Source organism: Gopherus flavomarginatus, chromosome 4 (assembly GCF_025201925.1).
Source record: "Gopherus flavomarginatus isolate rGopFla2 chromosome 4, rGopFla2.mat.asm, whole genome shotgun sequence".
Classification (NCBI taxonomy): domain Eukaryota; kingdom Metazoa; phylum Chordata; order Testudines; family Testudinidae; genus Gopherus; species Gopherus flavomarginatus.
The window spans coordinates 202,296,949-202,317,275 of record NC_066620.1 but is presented as its reverse complement, the minus strand read 5'-3'; the positions used below and the strand labels follow the sequence as shown (position 1 = coordinate 202,317,275).

The window sequence follows — 20,327 nt, the reverse complement described above, 5'->3', positions numbered from 1 at the left end:
CCCTGGGTTCTCCTAATACACCCCTACCTACCAGGGGGTCCATATACTAGAGTTCCTTAACATGGCTTGATTCAGCCTTTGAAAAATGTAGCCACCTACTAGCCAGAAGCCAACATGAAAAATAAACAGATGCCTCCCACAATTGAGGGGTAACACAGTGAGAAGTCTCCTGCAAATGTGCTGGGAACAAAGAGGATGCTACATTTCACCAAGGTCAGATGTGTTCACCTCTGCCTTTGTCGTTTACTACGTGTGCTGCACCAGACTCAGCCTTCTAGTGGTGGCAAGTTACGTTGAGTCTCAGGTAAACAGAGGTGCAGCAACATAACGTGGTGGCCTAGATCATCTTGGCTAGGTTCTTGCTCAAGAGGAAAGTGCGGTTTTCTGGCACAAGGCACCATGCCTCACATTTGTGGCAGTCTGCATATCCAAAACCATCAACACAAATGAAGAGAAAGTGTGAGCATTCTTGGGTATGAATTTAATGCAACAGTTTCACTTAAGACAATCACTCATTATGCCTAGACCACGTATGCAGAACTTCAAACCAGGCTACATTCTTAGAACTAATTCAAACGCCCCAGATCAAAACTAGAGCTTACTGAAACATAGTCCAATCATCTTATTTATAGCAGTGATTAGGAGACATCCAACCCACACAGTGAAGCATCACAGAAGTTAACACAGAAGCACGTCAAGTAACAAACATCTAGTATTTATTAATAAATTAGTACACTGGAAGGCAATTTTTCCATGTCAGAACCTCCCCTCCCCTCAACCTCACCCATCCCAAGGTAGCAAATGCCATCCTCATATTATAGTTCTTCAAACTGAGCATATTACAGACTGTTCATTATGGGAGCATAACACTTGCAAATATAAATCAGACCATTCTTACAATACAGCGTTTCTAGTTTTTGCTTTTTTTTTTTTTTTAAATAAAAAGTGAAGTGTGATTTAAGAGACTGCTAAGACCAGGCAAGGTCTCTGGAACCTTACTTATTAGCCAACATCTGTATAAAAAAACCCCAAACAAACAAGAGACAACTGTAAAAGCATAGCTCTGGAAGTCTTATGATCACAAGGAGAGTGTCACCGCCAGGGCTCTCCCTCACCTTCCACAGTTCAGCACCAGTGCTGACTGAGATGACCTATATGGGGCCTGCTGATCTCCTAAGTTGCAAGGCAAAATACTCCTTGTTGCGTGTGGTACATTCAGCTGCAGGCCAAGTGACTTTGTTATAGTCTTGAAGGCTGGAGGAATTAAGCCATTTATTTTCTTTAAAACATTTCCGCTTTAGCTTAAAGGAGCACAAGTAATCAAGCATTTTATGCATTGTCCAGGTGAAAACCATACAATAAATAACTGTGCTAGTAAAATCTCAGCAAGGAATATGAACTATACAATAGTACATTTTTTTAAAAAAGTCAGCTCAAGAAAAAAATAAAAGCTAGTCGCATTAGAGAGTAACAGACAAAACTCAGTTCTCATGTTTTCCCACTTACAACCAAAGAGAAGAGGGGACAAGGGGAAAGAAAGGTTTATGAAGAGGAAAGCTACTTTGGAAGAAGACAGATATGACAAAAACTAAAATGAGTTAAGAACTATTCCAGATTCAATGTGTAAGTTACACCAGATTTATGGTCTTTCGTTAATGAACTTTGTTTTAAAGTGCATAAAATGATTGACTGGAATGAAAACAGAAAAAATAATTCAGAAGGGGACATAGGGAACAAAGATTTTAATTCTGCAAGAAAGTTAAGCATGAAAGGGGCAATGTCTGCAAACCGCCCCTTCCAGAAATGAGAGAGAGACCTTGAAGAAAATACTGGCCATGTATTCTACAAAAAACCAGCCTGCATATTGTCACTTGTCTTTAATGAGTGCCAAGCTCGTACTAGCAAGATTCAGAGCGTGCGGTGGCCAATGTCTACAATAGATCGGGAAGGTGACTATAGACAGAGTCCAGCAGTATTTGGCTGGCTTCCTGGCTCTTGACTCCAGCAATTTCAAATAGCCTGTCCAGCTTATCCTCTGCCTGTGGAATCTCTTCAATCACATGGAGCTCCTCAGGAGTTAGGATGTGAAGCATGTCGTCAAAGATGGGCTGCAGGTCACAAGGGTCCAACCGCACCTGACGCAACACTGTGTCTTTCTTTTCTGTGAAGGGAAGGAGGGATTGATGGTTAAGGCATCATTTGTGGAGAAGCATTCTCCCAGAGAGGAGACAACTAAAAATAAATTCACACCTTGGAGACCTCCCTCCCCGTTCCCTAACTCTAGGGAGCAGGTCACAACTTGTGAAGAACATGAAAAACATGGGTGGGTATTAGTCATAGAAACTAGAGACGGAGAAAGCCTATTGAGTCACCCAATCCAAACCTCTGCCACAGCAGCATTGTTCCCTACAGCATATTTGCTAGGGCTGAATTACAAATATTGAAAATCACCGGGAAAGAAGAGAGGACAAAAGCCAGAGAGTGTTGCATTCTGTTGGTTGCATTCATTTTAATGGGTCAGATTACTTTGTGTACTCAACTGTAGATGACTTTGGGTAGGTTCCAATGAGTCATGCATCAAATTACAAGTGACCTTAAAGGATTTTTTTTTCCCCCATAGAAAAAGAGGGGGAAAAAAAAAGGAAAAATTACAACCTGGAATTCATGCAACCAGGAAGAGGCTCAAGCAAGAAAGTCTCCCTTCCTTGGGATCTTTCAGATATCAGATCTCCCAATACTGACTAGGAAAGAGGCAAATGCCGTGGGAATAAAAGTCCAAGGGAAATCACTGTGTTGAAACCTAGTCTGTTTTGAAGACAGCAAATTTAAAATAAATTCAGGCACAATCCTGGCAATTCTTGTGGTTTTATAGCCATGTTTTCCCCATTTAAAAATCTCTCTCCCCCATGTGTGAAAAACCTTTACAAAGGGAAGGAAATTCATTGACTGAATATCCAGGGAATACAGTCAAATCAACTGTAATGCTGGACCCAATGCAACATCAAATAGCATCAGAGGGAATTTATCCATTTCCTTTAATGAGAATATGATCAGGAGCCATGAAGACACTAAAAGGCAACCTCCAATCAGAGATCTTAGATGTTTGTATAGAAATCTTAGACAAAATTTAACAGAAGAGTGATTTTTAGGTTTGAGTGTCCCTTTAAAGCAGGGGTTCTCAAACTGGGGGTCGGGACCCCTCAGGGGGTTGCATGGTTATTACATGGGGGTTGCGAGCTGTTAGCCTCCACTCCAAACCCTGATTTGCCTCCAGCATTTATAATTGTGTTAAATATATTTTAAAAAAAGTGTTTTTAATGTATGAGGGGGGGAAAATCGCACTCAGACTTGCTGTGTGAAAGTGGTCACTAGTACAAAAAAGTTGGAGAAACCCTGCTTTAAAGTACTTTGTCCTTCTACTCAGGTCTTTATACCAAATCTACAACAAAGGTATCTGGTACTTGAATCCTCATATCAAGTGCCTATACTGTCAACTCATAATAGTCTCTCCAATTGATATTCAAATTGTGTTTATTCTAGTGACAATGTACTCCCAATAACTCACTAATTTCTTCTCTACATATCCTGGCTACCTAGTTTTATTGGATGCAGCAGAGAAGCAGTCTCCCCTCCTACGGTCAGACGTTAGCACTTTCCGCCTTTGTCATAAACAGATAAGTAAGAGTTAATAGAACAGAAGTACTTCATCTCTCTTTTGCCTGTAAAGGGTTAACAAGTCCAGTGAGCCTGGCTGTCACCTGACCAGAGGACCAATCAGGGGACAAGATACTTTCAAATCTTGAGGGAGGGAAGTTTGTGTGTGTGCTGTTAGTGTTTGGTTGTTGTTCAGTCTGGGGACTCAGAGGGACCGGACGTGCAACCAGGTTTCTCTCCAATCTCTCTGATACAGGCTCTTATATGTTCAGAATAGTGAGTACTAGGTAGATAAGGCGAGTTAGGCTTATGTTTGTTTTCTTTATTTGCAAATGTGTATTTGGCTGGGAGGAGTTCAAATGTGTATTTTGCTGAAAGGATTTTAATTTGTACTTGTATACTTAGGCTGGGAGGGTATTCCCAGTGTCCATAGCTGAAAGACCCTGTAACATATTCCATCTTAAATTTACAAAGATAATTTTTACTGTTTTTTCTCTCTTTAATTAAAAGCTTTTCTTGTTTAAGAACCTGATTGATTGTTTTTTTTCTGGTGAGACCCCAGGGGACTGGGTCTGGATTCACCAGGGAATTGGTGGGGAGAAAGGAGGGAAGGGGGAGAGAAAGGTTAATTTCTCTGTGTTAGGTTTACTGTCTCTCTAGGGGAGAATCTGGGAGGGACATAGAGAAGGAGGGGGGACGGTGCATTTTCCTCTCTGTTTAAGATTCAAGGAGTTTGAATCACAGTGATCTTCCAGGGTAACCCAGGGAGGGGAAGTCTGGGAGAGGCAATGGTGAGCGAAAGGGTTTATTTTCCTTGTGGTAAGATCCAGAGGGGTCTGGGTCTTGGGGGTCCCCGGGCAAGGTCTTGGGGGGACCAGAGTGTACCAGGCACTGGAATTCCTGGTTGGTGGCAGCACTACAGGTTCTAAGCTGGTAGTTAAGCTTAGAGGAATTCATGCTGGTACCCCATCTTTTGGACGCTAAGGTTCAGAGTGGGCAATTATACCATGACAGCCTTTTATATTGTTCTGAAAACACATTTAAACTTGCGGACTAGTGTGCTGACTTGGCTACCTTTGGTAATAAAAGAGCCTGTTCGGCTGAGTGGAGAGGAGCCACTGGAAGCAGAATCACAGCGCAGAAGAGGTTCCGATTCGTCGACGAAGAAGCCTTTGTTTTTCTCGCAAGGAGATGGTTCCACAGCGAGGATGGTGGCATCAGGTGGTTTTGGATTCAAGTTGGCAATAGGACTGAGTGGGCTGGGACTCACAGGAAGGGTCAGTTTGTCAGGTTCTAGCTGTGAGGACAAAAGTTGATTATGATTTGTTACGCAAAACCTAAAGCAAAGTAATCCACATCTCAACTTACCAAACAGGGACAGCGGCCAGCACATTAATATTGCAACTTTAGGTAGACTGTAGCCCCTTCTCAGTGAAATTAAGAGTAAATACTTAATAGCGCCACCTTTTAACAGAGTTCACAATATTCTGATCAACTTCTCCCCAAGGAAAACTGAAAGTGCTTAATGTGAATGTCCTGTTCTCAAAGAAATTTCTCTCCCTACAAACCTGCTGTCCCAACAGAGTGGAGAGCTTGAAATGATGGGGTCTAAATTAGCTGTTATCACTCAAGATAGATCTTGGAGTCATTGTGGATAGTTCTCTGAAAACATCCACTCAATATGCAGCAGTAGTCAAAAAAGCTAACAATGTTAGGAACCATTAGGAAAGGGATAGATAAGACAGATAATATCTTACTACTACTACCACTAAATAAACCCCTGGTGTGCCCAGACCTTAAATACTACATCCAGTTCTGGTCACCTCATCTTCAAAAATATATATTAGAACTGGAAAAGGTACAGAGAAGGGCAACAAAAATGATTAGGGATATGGAACAGCGTCCGTATGAGGAGAGATTAAAAAAAGTGAGATTTTTCAGCTTGGAAAAGAGACAACTAATGGGGTACTTGACAGAAGTCTATAAAATGATGGTGTGGAAAAAGCGAGTAAGGAAGTGTTATTTACCCCTTTACATAACACAAGAACGAGGGGTCACCCAATGAAATTAATAAGCAGCAGGTTTAAAAACAAACAAAAGGAACTACTTCTTCACAAAATGCAGTTAACGTGGAACTCGTTGCCAGGGGAAGTTGTGAAGCTCAAAACTATGAGGTAAGAAAGAACAAACAAATAAAAAAACACAATGATGCAAGTTCATGGAGGATAGGTCCATTAATGGCGATCAGCCAAGAGGGTCAGAGATGCCATCCCATGTCCTAGGTGTCCCTTGCCTCTGTTTGCCAGAAGCTGGGAATGGGCGATAGGATGGATGATGTGATGATGGCCTGTTCTGTTCATTCCCTCTGAAGCACCTGAATTTAGCCACTGTCGGAAGACAGGATACAAGATTAGATGGATCACCGGTCTAACTCGGTGTGGCAGTTCTTATGTGGTGAAAAATGTTACCAGGATTTGGTGTACTTACGTGTGTATCCAAGAGAGATCCGTACTTGTGTTAAAAGAAATTACAAATATACTGGCCATTTAGTAACCCATATACATATTCAAAGGTGAGTCACTACAGATTATCTTCATGTTCTTTTCATTCCTCTGTGAGATCTTAAAGCCAGAAAGAACCATTAAATTATCTATAGTCTGAAGTCATCTAGAGCACAGACCATTAAAATTCCACCCAGTTCTCTCTTACTGAGCACAATAACTTGTATTTGGATAAGGCGTATCTTCCAGAAAGACACCCAGTCTTGGTCCGAAGACATCAGCCTATGGAGAAGCCACCACTTCCCTGCGCAGGTCATTCCAATGCTTAATCAGCCTAACTGTGCTTATTTTTAATTTGAATGTCTGCTTCCAGCCATCAGTTCTTGTTATGCCATTCTCTGCCAGATTAAAAAGAGGCCTTGAGTAACCAGTATTTTCTCCCTGTAAAGATACTTATATACTAATCAAATCACCTCTCAATCTTTTTCATAAGCTAAATATAGTGAGCGCCTTACATCGCACCGTAAAGCATTTTATGGAGTCCTCAAATCATTTTTGTAGCTTTTTTGTACACTCTCCAATTTATCAACATTTTCCTTTATCCCATTTTCTTTTATCTTAAGCTATAGGTATTGAGAGAGCGATTTAGGCAACAGCACTATTGAGAATATTCTAGGACTGTTAACATTCAGTTCTGTCTGTCTCAAATCCCATATCCTTACTCATTTCACTTGGTAGCAGAAAGACCAATTTCCAGATGAAGCCAGTTTTATTTAACTTGTGTGCACTGATAGAGAATAAGGAGCATAATACCGCATGCAAGGCAATTTACATTCCATGGACTAGCTAGATACACAAGCAATGAAGTCCGTTTAACTATTCCACTAGAATAATAAAGGCTCAAAATATAGAGATTTAGACGCCTATTAATGTAACTTCTTAGCATTGCTAGCCCAATAGCATTTCATAGACATACCGGAACCCTACTCTCTAGTATACTAAGTAAGTACGTAACAATTTTTGCATGCTGTGAGCTCATGCAGATTGTTTAATGCAGCCTAGTTCTGCTAGGCCTTTTAGGTGTTGTATTAAATAAGAAGTTTGCTCCAGTCAGCCCTCTGCATATGCTGGAAGTGGTAAAATGATGTTTCTGGTATTAGCTCTGCAGCCTGACCCCCTAAGACACATGACACCTGCAGTCACTCCCTCACATTCATACAAATGTCTTATGCACCTAACGGACAAAGAGGTATTTGTGTACACAGTGTGGTTCTCAGGAACTTTGCACTGATCTTTCATACTGTGAATCACATTAATGTAATTCTACATTCTGCATGTGCAAAGAATGTACCGCCTACAAAATGTCCACTGGCCGCCCACCTCACTTCCATCAATTCAGGAAATTAACTTGTAATCCTGTAATAAAAGGACGTCTTTCAGCAGGAAAGAGAGGATTGTTCTACTTCAACATGTTTTATAATATATTTACAGTGGTGGTTGGTTTTGTTTTTTTAAAAGAAGGCTTTTATAATTGCCATTAAAATGCCCTGCATGATTCTGCACTATTTGTTCACAAGAGTTAGATTATTGTTCTTAACTGAGAAAAGACCACCAGTGAGAATCAGTGTAGTAAACCTGAATGCTTCCAACACAGCATCCTACAGGATATTTTACCTTTAAAAATAATTTGACACCGGAGCTAACTTCTAAAACGGTACACGTTCGATTTACCTGATCAACACTCAGGTGCAAGCCTATTTTTACCCACAAGAGATGTCTGAAGAACAAGGGGTAAGAACAGGGTCAGTGCAACCATTTAGGCAACCTAGGCGGTAGCCTAGGGCCCTGGCATTTGGGGGGCGCAGTTTTCTTCAGCAGCGACTGCGGCGGCCAGATCTTCAGCTGCCCTGGTCGCTGCCAGCATGTAGGCAGAGGGAACTGGGGCAGGGGAGTGTGGGGAGGACCGCCTGCAGCAAGTAAGGTGGGAGGGGCGGCACGCAAGGGAACTCCCTGCCCCAGCTCACCCCTGCCCCACCTCCTCCCCGAGCACGCCGTGGCCTCTTCAATTCTCCTGCCTCCCAGGCTTGCAGTACCTAAGCTGATTGGCACCGCAAGCCTGGGAGGCGGGAGAAGTGAAGCAGCGATGGCATGCTCGGGGTGCTCATGCATGGAGCGGGGGCGAGCTGGGGAGAGGGGGTGCCTCAGAGAGGAGGGTGGGGAGCTGCCTCAGGGCAGAACCGGGGAGCTGTTGCAGGGGGTGCCTCAGGGCAGGGACGCGGGGGGGGGGGGGAGGGAGGGCGGGGGCGCAAGGTGGAAGTTTTGCCTAGGGTGCGAAACATCCTTGCACCGGCCCTGGGCACAAAGAGACAAGACAAGACAAGACAAGACAAGACAAGACAAGACCGAAAGGATCAGAGATGTTGAATAGTTACAGTAGTGTTAGGAGGCATTAAGTAAATACCAAATAAATCATAACCAGTTGCTAAAGCATTCCAAAAAGGGTGTTTTTCTATAAAGGTAAAAATCCTCAGAGCCTGGCCTGTTCTGAACACACTGTTAGCTTATTAGGCAAAGTAAACAGGTTTCTGGAACATGTGTTAATGTTTAAACGATGAGGGAAAGAAAGCAGAGTGAAGTGACAGTGTTTAGAAGGAGAATAAAACACTGCATTGGAAAACTTAATAGACTGACTAACTGATGAACCTGCTTGCAAGTCTTATTTTTAAAGCACTAGTCTAGAAAGGTGCTGTCCACTTCCTGACCTAAGCTGGGGTCATAGCATTGTATCCAGCAGAGTACTGCCCCACGAGTAGCTATGTTTCAGAAGCTGGAAAAAATTCCCGTACTCAGTTTATCCAGTACCATGCGTTCCTTGGAGACTGAAGACTCTACTAGAATCTGTGTCCAGCTGATCATAACTCATCTTCTGGGTAAGACACTGGTCTGGAATTCTGGAGATCTAGATTCTATTCCCAGCACTGCCCAGGCTTCCTGCGCAACCCTGGCCAAGACAGTTTCTATGTCTGGGCTACCCCATTTGTGGAAAGAAAGGGGGACAATACAACCTACTCACCTTACAATCAGTTAGAGTTTATGGATGCTTAGACAGAAGGCACTGTGGAAGTCCTTGGTATTTTCATTTCCTTTTACCATTCTACAGGGGAGCCTTACATTACTCATTGCAGTAACATGAGAGAAGCAAATATTGTCTGTAAAGTGCAGAAGAGGCAAACAAGAGCAATCTCCCTGCATTGGGTATCACCATGTCTAACAACAAGCAACAAAGAGTCCTGTGGCACCTTATAGACTAACAGACGTATTGGAGCATGAGCTTTCGTGGGTGAATACCCACGTTATGTGTCTGACGAAGTGGGTATTCACCCATGAAAGCTCATGCTCCAATACGTCTGTTAGTCTATAAGTTGCCACAGGACTCTTTGTCGCTTTTTACAGATCCAGACTAACACGGCTACCCCTTTGATACATGTCTAATAAGAGAGGCATTCACTACCCCTGACGTGCACAGTTACATCACCAAGCAGTTACACATTTGTTTTTCCATACTGAAACCAATTAACTGCCTTGACGAATCAGTAACCCTCTGCAACGAAACATGATTAAATTGCACCATGTTTTCCTCAGTTACTGCAGCTAGAAATTTGTATTGCACAAAACTCTCACTTTTCTGCTATTTCAGGCTCTCTAACTTCCAAGCTCCAAGGACTTCAGTGACTGCACCACCCACTATGTCTGTTCAGTCCCTAAATGTAACGTGGCAATGAGAACTGGCACCAAGGCAAAACAGACAACTTCAAACTCGCTGTCCTAGACATGATGGGATCAGTTCCTATCTGGGAACAGAGGCAACAATTTTTTAAAATGCCCTAGAAGGCACTTAAAATGGCCTGTTGAAATATACAGGACTTGTTGCCTAAAGGCAGCTGTGAGAGCCTTCTTAAATGACCTTCAGCCAATGACTATCTGCTGACAGCATCCCTACAGCCTATATTTTTACAGCTGGTTCTTTATTTGGCTGAAAATGTTTGCACTGGCTTTATTACACTGCAGTATTGGATAGTCTTCACAATAACTTATCAGCCAGCCTAACTGATCTTTATGTATTAACATCTGTGAACAATATGAATGTACTTACGCTCATCCATTTATAGCCCCTTCTAGAGCACTCATCATGGTACCTGAGCGATTCAGCCAGCAGCATCTGAAGTTCAGTGACCATAAATACAGATGGAAGAAAGACCTATGTCTGAAACACCTCTAAACTGAACTGTAAAACCAGAGGAGGAACAGAGGCCTGTACTTGAATATCCCTGCCCCACCCCTCCCATCTACCTGTACCATTATGCAAGTTGTGGGCAATATCCAGATGAAATTGTCAATTCTTTCCCATTCATGATGGCTGCCAGATCTTGTTGGTTTATTAACAATATCCCAGAATTTATCATATTGGCACATCACCAGCATCTCCAGAGTTACAGAAGACTTAGATTTGCTAGGCAAGGAATTTAGCCAACGGTGCTGGACTTCTACTCATTTTAGCTTTGCATCGCCCCTTTGGATTATTCCTTAAAATTTAGGAGTAGCTTTTAGAAGCACATGGTGGGACAGAAATTCACCTGACGAGTGCAAGAAAAGCAACTACTTCAGGGTTCTTAACTCTAGCTGAAAAGATTATCAGGTCCGCCTCATGCAATGAACCTTTCAGTTTTCTGCCAGCCAACTGCCACGGTCTCTTATATCAATGGTTATTCTATTACAGCCAGGGCCATATGACTCATTGAATACCTTACTTCATAAAAATGGAGGGCTCTGAAAGTTAAGCAAAACACTGTGCTCAGCTAAATTCAATTCACACTTGTACAAAGCTGCAATTCATACTGGGATGTCTGAGGACTCAAGTGAACTCCAATGTGCATTTGCAGCCCCCTCATGGAAGGGAACAGGCAAGGAACATGTTTTGACACAATAGCTGTTTGGATTTTTTCCTGTAAAAAAGACACGTGTGGCACTCTCTGCATTCCCTCGGCGTGAGTCTAGGTGTGGGCGCTTCAAGGAACGCATCAAGACTCTCCGCTATCTCTTCACCTTACAGAGACCTTCAGACAGCATAATGTGTTTAAAATTTATATGCAGCTCATGAACAAGCACTAACAGACGAATCTGCCTCACTGGAACCAGAACAGCACTTGCATTGTTTTTGTTATTAAACTATGATGAGAGAACGTAAGTGTTTGGACCTGACGATTAAAAAGAAGCCTGATGGTAAGTTTTAATTAAATAGTGCATTATACTGGCTAATTGCCTAATGCCAACAGAGCAGCAGCTACCTGTATTTTGGTTAAGCGGCAGTTTTCTTGCCTAACACACACAACTAACGGAACTGCTATTTTTCTGGCCAATTTAGCAGCTGGCTGTAGTCAACGGAGAAAATCTTAGAGAGACTGAGACTTTATGGTCATTGGGTCAGGTGACAGCCCAGATTTCACTGCATAAGAGATGAAGGATTTACATTTAGGATGGGGTTGCTGTTTTCCTACTTCCTTGCATTAAAGATTTCACAGCTATGGAGGAGATGACCTGAATGAAACTGACGAGAGCCCAGTCAGTTCCAAGCTGAGAGGGAGGACATACTCTGCACAAACAGTACAGCAGACTAGACATGCTTCAGCAGGCGCTCATTGCAAGCAGGCATGATCTTACCGGAAGGAACAGCAGGCATAGCAGGTGGGAGGAACATGACACTGCGCACTGCCGGTGAGACTGCAATGAATAATCTCTCAAAGCACTTAACTCTCATTAAAACTAATAAGCCCTCCATGCACACAGGAGGAAGATGCACCCCAATAAATTGTGAGCATATTCAACTGGCACAAGATTGGCTGTTTTACAATCAGCCCTCTAAATTAAAGTTTCCAGATTATCTGCACCGGTGGAGGAAGTTAGGTGGGGTCACTTAATGTCCACAGCTTGGCAGTTTTGATCACTGTTTGGGGTGTAGGGGGTGGGAGTATACACCAGATTAAGTTCCTGTACAGAATTTCAAAGGAGGAAGACATTTAAATTGTGATTCTCTTCCCAACCCTCTTCAGCACTCCAAGCTCATTTTTATCAATAGGGGAACTTCACACCACCCCTCCAAGATAGTTTTATATATGCACGTTCATTAACGGAAGATATTTTATTTCTGAAAGGTCTTTTTAATTTAAAGTCAGTTAAACTGCTACCATTAACTGGTCAACCAGCTGAAAGAGAGACAGAGAGAGAGTTCTGCTGTGTCTACTGAAAGACAGACAATTGGCTTCTCACTCTTAATACACTTCCATAATTTTTCTGGCTCGAAGTTAAGAGACTGGCCATTTTGAAAGAAATTACAAGCACCAGGAAGACTCCTACAAAATCTTCACATCTCTCCTGCACATAAGAGTCTGAAAGATGACAGAAATTGTGTGCGCAATGCCAAACACCCTCGCTTTTAGTTCTCCAGCTCAACACCCCCTTCCCTCAAAAAAACGCCACTTAAAAAAATCCATATTTTCCCCACCTCTGATTTCTGAGTGCATTCAGTCTGGGTGGCTACTGTTGAAAGGTTAAGCTCTTTGGGGCCAGGGTTGTATTTGTGCCCTGCAGAATGCCAAGAACATTGTTAACATCAATAATGATGTTTATTGGGAGATGTCTTCCTGAAGTGTGCATGCAGGACTCAGTTTTAATGGTATTAAGTTTAACGGGGCGCCAGCCATGATTAAGAGTGTTTGTTCCGATACTTTGTCGCTAGTGTAGACTAGACACACCATGGTTCTATTACCAGATTAGGGTTTGTCATAGTACAGGTCAAAATCTTGGGGTTTGTCTACATTACAAACAAACAGAATCAAATCAGAGCAGCTGGTTACAATACTGGTTGTATCCTAATAGCCTTGAACTTGCCAAAGATTTTGTAAAAGAAAACTACACGGGCACTACAGGCATCAACCACACTAACCAGTGTGGATCCAGAGGAGGATTAGTTCGAAATCTAGGCTCTAACTACATTTCCCTAACAAGTTTAGAGAACAGCACTGTCACACCCACAGTGCATGTTCTCCCTCAGTTCATACTAAGTCCTTCAAGGTCTTGAACTCCCACCCCTAATAATTCACTAGAAGGTATACCCGTGTTCAGACAGATCACCAACAGACTCCCCAAACCCCAACTGATAGTCAGCCATAACCACACACACCCATATCTCATCTAGTTTGATGCAAGTTTCCCCTGAAGAGCCGCCTTAATCTAAATTTAGGTCTCTTTACACTCCACTTGGGTACAATGGATGGTCAAAAACTGCATTCCTGAAATTCAGGGGAAAATATGTTTTCATGTACCCTTCTTATTTAATTGGCTGCCTTTGCATTTCAGATACTCACTACACCTGGGGCCCTAAAACTTGTTTAACTGGTGACCCCTTTCACATTGCAAACCTCTGTGTACGACCCGCCTTATAAATTAAAAACACTTTTTTATATATTTAACACCATTATAAATGCTAGAGGCAAAGCGGGGTTTGGGGTGGAGGCTGACAGCTCGTGATCTCCCATGTAATAACCTCGCAATCCCCTGAGGGGTCCCGACCCCCAGTTTGAGAACCCCCGCACTACACAGACTGACATCTGTGTATTGTTTAATTCCTTCCCATCTCGAAGGGGGGTTGCAAGTGAGGAATTTAGCTGTAAACTCCCTTACAAAAGTTCCCAGTTCTGTTTTGCTAAAAAGGGAAATTAAGTAAATCATTCATGAACCAGGAGTCTGAAACAGCAAAAGATTTAGGCTACGTTTGAAAAGAGCTGCTGAAAAGATTCAGACCAAAGGGTTTTGAGCTCTGACAACAGGAAGTAACAGAACTGAATCTCGGAACAGCTATAGGCTATTTTCAATACTGTTTCATATGGAACTTTCACATCCTCTTTTCCTTCACCATCCCCCAGGTGCAGAAAGCTGCAGAAAAACTGAATGTCACATAGCATGTCAAGTGCCGAGTCAGCAACAGAATCTAGAGCCCTAATACTGGGAAGATTCAGGAATACCTTTTGATTGATACACTGAATTCCCCTGCACTAGCCACCCCTTTAAAAACAACTGCACCTAGGATAACAAGTAGCATGGGCCTCAGCTGACATGAGTAGCAAAATTTGCAGATGATACAAAATTACTACAGATAGTTAAGACCCAGGCAGATTGGGAAGAGCTACAAAAAGATCCCTCAAAACTCGTGACTGTGCAACAAAATGGCAAATAATTTAATGTTGATAAATGCAAAGTAATGCACAATCCTAACTATAGATATAAAATGATGGGGTCTAAATTAGCTGTTACCACTCAAGAAAGATTTTGGAGTCATTGAGGATAGTTCTCTGAAAACATCCACTCAATGTGCAGCGGCAGTCAAAAAAGCAAACACAAGGCTGGGAATAATTAAGAAAGGGATAGAAAATAGGACAGAAAATATCATGTTGCCTCTATATAAATCCATGGTATGCCCACATCTTGAATAGTGTGTGCAGATGATGTTGCCCAACCTCAAAAGAGAGATATTGGAATTGGAAAAGGTTCAGAAAAGGGCAACAAACATTTTTAGGGGTATGGAATGGCTTCCGTGTGAGGGGAGATTAATAAGACTGGGACTTTTCAGCTTGGAAAAGAGACGGCTAAGGGGAGATATGATTGAGGTCTATAAAATCATGACTGGTGTGAAGAAAGTAAACAAGGAAATGTAATTTACTACTTCTCATAACAAAAGAACTAGGGGTCACCCAATAAAATTAATGGGCAGCAGGTTTAAAACAAATAAAAGGAAGTATTTCTTCACACAACGCACAGTCAACCTGTGGAACCTCTTGCTAGAGGATGTTGTGAAGTCCAAGACTATAACAGGGTTCAAAAAAGAACTACATAAGTTCATGGAGGATAGGTCCATTAATGGCTATTAGCCAGGATGGGCAGGGATGGTGTCCCTAGCCTCTGTTTGCCAGAAGCGGGGAATGGGTGACGGGGGATGGATCACTTGATAACCTGTTCTGTTCATTCCCTTTGGGGCACCTTACATTGGCCACTGTTGAAAGACAGCATACTGGGCTAGATGGACCGTTGGTCTTACCCAGTATGGCCGTTCTTATGTCTAAAAGCCTAAAACTTATTAGGGTGCAGTCTTTGTTCAAGAAAGTTTCTTTCATCTAGTCTCCTTTTCAGCCTCCTACCAGTCAGGATGCATCAAAGAGATTAAATAGACTGTTTTCTTTGTCTCCTAAAGTAAAGGATAAAGATGGAGTTTCTCTGTTTCTTAAATACCCCAAACGGATTTCTGTGTCTTACATGTCAGGAAGGCTTCCTGGGGACTCAGTCTCCTGTCTCTCTTTGGGGTGCAGGAGCCTTGTTAATTTTCTGTCTCTTGAATTCAGGAACATACCACCACCCACTGGTTTAGCTCGATGGCTTTGTATACTGCTAGTGTGTAAACTGAGGCAAACCCACATTCCTTTGTCTAGGGGAGACCTGTTTATCACCTCTACCTAGGCCAGGCTGTCTTAAACATGTTTTAGTAACATCATACAGAGATTAAGAACTTCATATATAAGGCTAACACAAGCACTTTACATTATTCTAATGTTATAGGCTCTCTTATGACACCTCACGAGGCATATTTTGTGCAAAATATCATTGCAGTAGTATGTAGCCTGTGAATACAAGGGTGCCTAGAGTCACAATAGGGGGCTGTTGGAAGAAGCTGATTAGCAATCTGTTTAAGATAAACTGAAATAAAAAAAGTGTCCACAGAGGCAGCTGCACCAGCCGAATTGTTTTTTAAATGAACCATTAGAGCAGCGCTGATTGAACTCCTGTAGGCAAGCCTCATGCAGCTTGCTGAAGAGATTAGTGACCTAATTTCACTACTTTCCAGGAAAGCAAACCAATGCCACTGCTAGAAAGTGATCGTTAGAGGCTTGAGGGTAGATTGCCAGCCTCCAGATGCCATATGATGTTTGGAGAAACAGAACACAGCACTTTTTAAAAAGGAATATCTTTCAGAGCTGTTGCTTGGAGATTTTAGCTTGAATAATGTTTTGATATATGACAAGCTTGTTAAGTATATTCCTTGGGATTTTCACAGTATTCTGTTCCCTGTTAAACTCCTTTCTAGCCCCTATGCCATTTCCATTCTTTCCGAGGTACAATAGTTATGCGAAGAAACAGTGCCGTCAGCCCTGCTATCTTCCACCAACAGGCTGACTGAAGGCATTTCCACAGTCCTTATCAAGCTGCATTGTTTCCCAGGCAACAAGCAAGCTAGTTTCTGGAATACATCCTTTCCCTACCACAAAAAGGCATATGCAGATGACTAGGCAGGGAAGCAAGGCTTTGCTATCCACTTTTTAAGATGAAATGCATGCAAAGAAGTGTATGTCTTTCTATTACCAAATCCACTTAGTTTTAGGCCAAGTCCCACTCACTGGGCATGTGTAATCCTATTGAGGTTACATGTGGGAGTGGTAGGCTCCAACTCCATGGGTGCTTCGGGGCTAGAGCACTCACTGGAAAAAATGGTGGGTGCTGAGAACCCAATGGCACCCTTCCCCTCCCCATTCCCAGTACCTTCCACCATCAGCTGTTCTGCAGCATGTGGGAGGTGCTGGAAAGAGTGAGGGTGGGTGTGCTCGGGGGGAGGAATGGGGCGGGCCCTGGGGCAGAGCCAGGAGTCAAGCACTCCCCAGCACAGTAGAAAGTTGGCACCTCTGATGGGAGCAGAACAAGCAGGATCCCACCTATGACATCCTGTAAAGGCAAAGTGTGGTCTAGTCAGTTTGCACGTTACTGAAGGCAGGGGCTATGTCTTCCTGCGTGTTTGTGCAGCGCGTAGAACAACAGAGCTCTGAGCCCAACTGGCACATTTGGATGCCTCCAAAATAGAAATAATAATGGCCAGAATGTTAAGGCCTGGAGCTTAGATTTTTGAAGCCACATGTGAGAATCAGATGCCCAATTCCCATTTACAAGAAGTGGGCACCCAAATCTCTTGGACAGCTGTGGATGTCTCAGCCTGGATCCTTTAAGTTATCAGGTGATTTTAGATTTGGAAACTGAAGTACAAACAGCTTGATTTTTAAAGGTGCTTAGCAGCTACAATTTCTCCAAATTGGGAGCTGAAGGGAGCTCAGCACTGTAAACACTCCAGTCTCAAGTGTCCAAAATTAGCAGACAATGGAAACTAAGGCTTTTAAAGCCTCACCATCTGTAAAAAGGTGAGGATTCTTGTTTACTTTCAAACACTTGTTCTGGAAGATTAAGCACGCAGTATTATGCGTGAAATTGCATGATATGCCACATCTACCGTTAATTAAAAACGTGTTTAATCCACCACATGGTCATCTGCCCTCACATTGCTCTCTGTGGAGAAGTTTACCAGATGAGGGATTTATGGTAGAGCAGTGGTTCTCAACCTTTCCAGACTGCTGTACCCCTTTCAGGAATCTGATTTGCGGTGTGTACCCCAAGTTTCACCTCCTCACTTTAGAACGACTTGCTTACAACATCAGACATAAAAATGCAAAAGTGTTAGACAAACAATTACTGAAAAATCGCTGAGTTTCTCATTGTTACCATATAATTATAAATTGATTGGAATATAAATTCTACTTACATTTCAGTGTATAGCATATAGAGCATAAACAAGTTATTGTATTTTAGTTTGTACTGACTTAGCTTGTGCTTTTTATATAGCCTGTAGTAAAACTAGTAACTGCTGGAAGACCCCTGTGTACCCACAGGGATACATGTACCCCTGGTTGAGAACCACTGGTTTAAAAGGCCCTTTTATCTAGCCTGCCCCACTCCCTATTTATATGCCTCCTGTGTGCTCCACTGAACAGCATTCTATTCACACAATCTCTTTTAAAAGGTAGAAAATGTTCCTAGCTTTTAAGTAAAACCAGATTCCATCTCACAGTTAACATCCTTGGGTGTTTCTGCTTCCGCGTTCTCCATGAGCTCTGCATTCTAAGGAACACTAAACAATTTATTTAGCAGGTATGTGACAACGGCTATGTCCTAACAAGTACAACAGACAGGATTTTTGTGCCCTTTCAAATAGTGTATCTACTTACATATGGCAGCCAGTGGTAAAATTGGCAAACATCTAGATGAGTTGATGTATCCTGGGAAGACCTCTGTACCCCCCAGAGGTACTCACGCGAGAACCACTGGGGCAGAGGACTTGTGGTGAGAGTTTCACGGTCCGCAGAGAAAATGACAAATAATTATCTTGTCTCAGACCCCACTCAAAGTCAACCTGGATTTGATTTACCACAAAGGCAGTGGAGCCTTCTGAATCGGTTTCGTACTGGACATGGAATTTGTTCTACAGACAGGCCACTATATGAATGTGGGCAGCCACAAACCATGACACATACTGTTGAGAACTCAGATAACAAAATGACAACTTCCTGGAGGTCTTCACACCTTGAACATCATTGATAAGAATGCGGAGGCTTGGCCTGACTGGTCTGCATATGCTAAATAAAGTCAGTGTGATTCCAAACACTGAACAGGGATGAGAGACAGATCAAGTCAAATATCGTGAGCAACTCTTGGGATGCCAAATTACCCTAGTCTGGAGGTTACCAGTGAGAGTTGTGCTTGGAGGCCTCCACTCCACCCATCACTGCATCCACATTACCCTGACATCCATGCTCCTAAAATTCAGATCACAAATCCCACCAGTTCCTATTTCCTACCAGTGAATAATTATTGCCCAGGATTCTGCAAGATGTATTCCTGCACTATTTTTAGTAAATCTCTAAATTCTAAAGACCCCAGCCACCTGCCCAAAATGAGTCAGAAAAAAAAAAAAGTTTCTACATTATCCAATTGGATACCATCCCGCTATACAAAAGCCCAGAGTAAGACATTGAACTAGCACCACACTCCAGAGATGAACACAATCTGGTTATAAACAGCTCAGGAGCAGCAATTCTCACTTGTGTTCAAATAGTGCCCATTCCCCATAACGTTAGTTTCTGAGAACAAGCTCTCAGTCTGTCATGTTCTTACAGTAAAGAGGTCACTTTGGCAGTGCTTTCTGAAAGACGGTATTATGGCCTAGTCTACACTAGGAGAGTTTGCTATACCAGGAAAAGCATATTTCTGTTGGCATAACTGGGTCTATGCTAGGGCTTTTACCAGTATACAAATATCAGAAGAGTCATATCCTTAACCAATATTACTGTACCAGCAAATGTTTCAAGTATAGACCTGGCCTAAGGCTACTGAAGAGTTCCCAATGATACAGACCTACTAAGTTTCCTTCGCTGAGATGCTCATGAATTAGTTTTTAAAAGATGACTTGCAATGTTTAAAATTGCATTTGTACTCCATTCCTTTTTTACTTTTAGGAGATATATACAGGTGAGTTAGTGTTGTTCTGTGCGTGTGTGGTCTTAAGAATTCTCTTTTAAATCTTTGAAATACAAGGAACATCCAGTCTAGTCTTGCTGGAGGTCTCAGATAACAAATATTGTGAGCTTTCATGTTTTAAAAGGGAAAGAGCCCATTTGGACCACTTAACAGAAGTCATCCTCTCCATTATGGGCATTAGCAGGCACTAGAGTTCACCAAGGGGGCCATCTAAAGCTGTTTTTTTGCTATCTACAAATTTCTGCCCCTTAATCGCTTGGCGCTCAGTGTTATCTCTTGTGATGTTCTAGTTTTCTGACAGATTCCAAACACCTTTACATCCTAGTTGAGACAAAACTTTTAGGCGACTTTTTAAAATATTCCTCCCATGAAAGATTTTGCAGCGCTCCTAAGCAACAAGTGTCTCTATTTCTCGACCTCAAAGTGAGACAGCCCTATACAGTGCAAGCATGTGCTCTCTGCGTTGGAATGGGTTTTGCAGAAATCCATTTCCTCACCAAGGTCCAGTTTTTGGAATTCAGCACATGTGCGTTGCTGAACTGGGGCCACTGTTGCTCATTAAACCCAACAGAGAGGAGGGTCTGACACAGAAAAACCTTACACACATGGTTGTAACTGTAGGCAGTGGAGATTACAACTGAACCAAGCCTGTAGTGTACTAATGTATCTATTCCCTGCTTGTTTTTACAAGTCCTCTTACAGGAAATGTGATGA

At 42.5% G+C, this 20,327-nt stretch overlaps 1 protein-coding gene across 1 annotated transcript in view; it reads right to left on the bottom strand.

The window, feature by feature from the left end:
* Positions 1–907: 907 nt before the first annotated feature.
* The window catches only part of TNFRSF21 (TNF receptor superfamily member 21), a 59,791-nt gene continuing 40,371 nt past the window's right edge, over positions 908–20,327 (bottom strand). Inside the window, exons 5-6 of the mRNA XM_050950762.1 lie at positions 4,729–4,951; positions 908–2,161 (exon numbers count right to left, since the gene is read on the bottom strand). Coding sequence (XP_050806719.1) covers positions 1,932–2,161; positions 4,729–4,951 — 453 coding nt within the window. The 3' untranslated portion in view covers positions 908–1,931. The remainder of the gene's footprint in view (positions 2,162–4,728; positions 4,952–20,327) is intronic.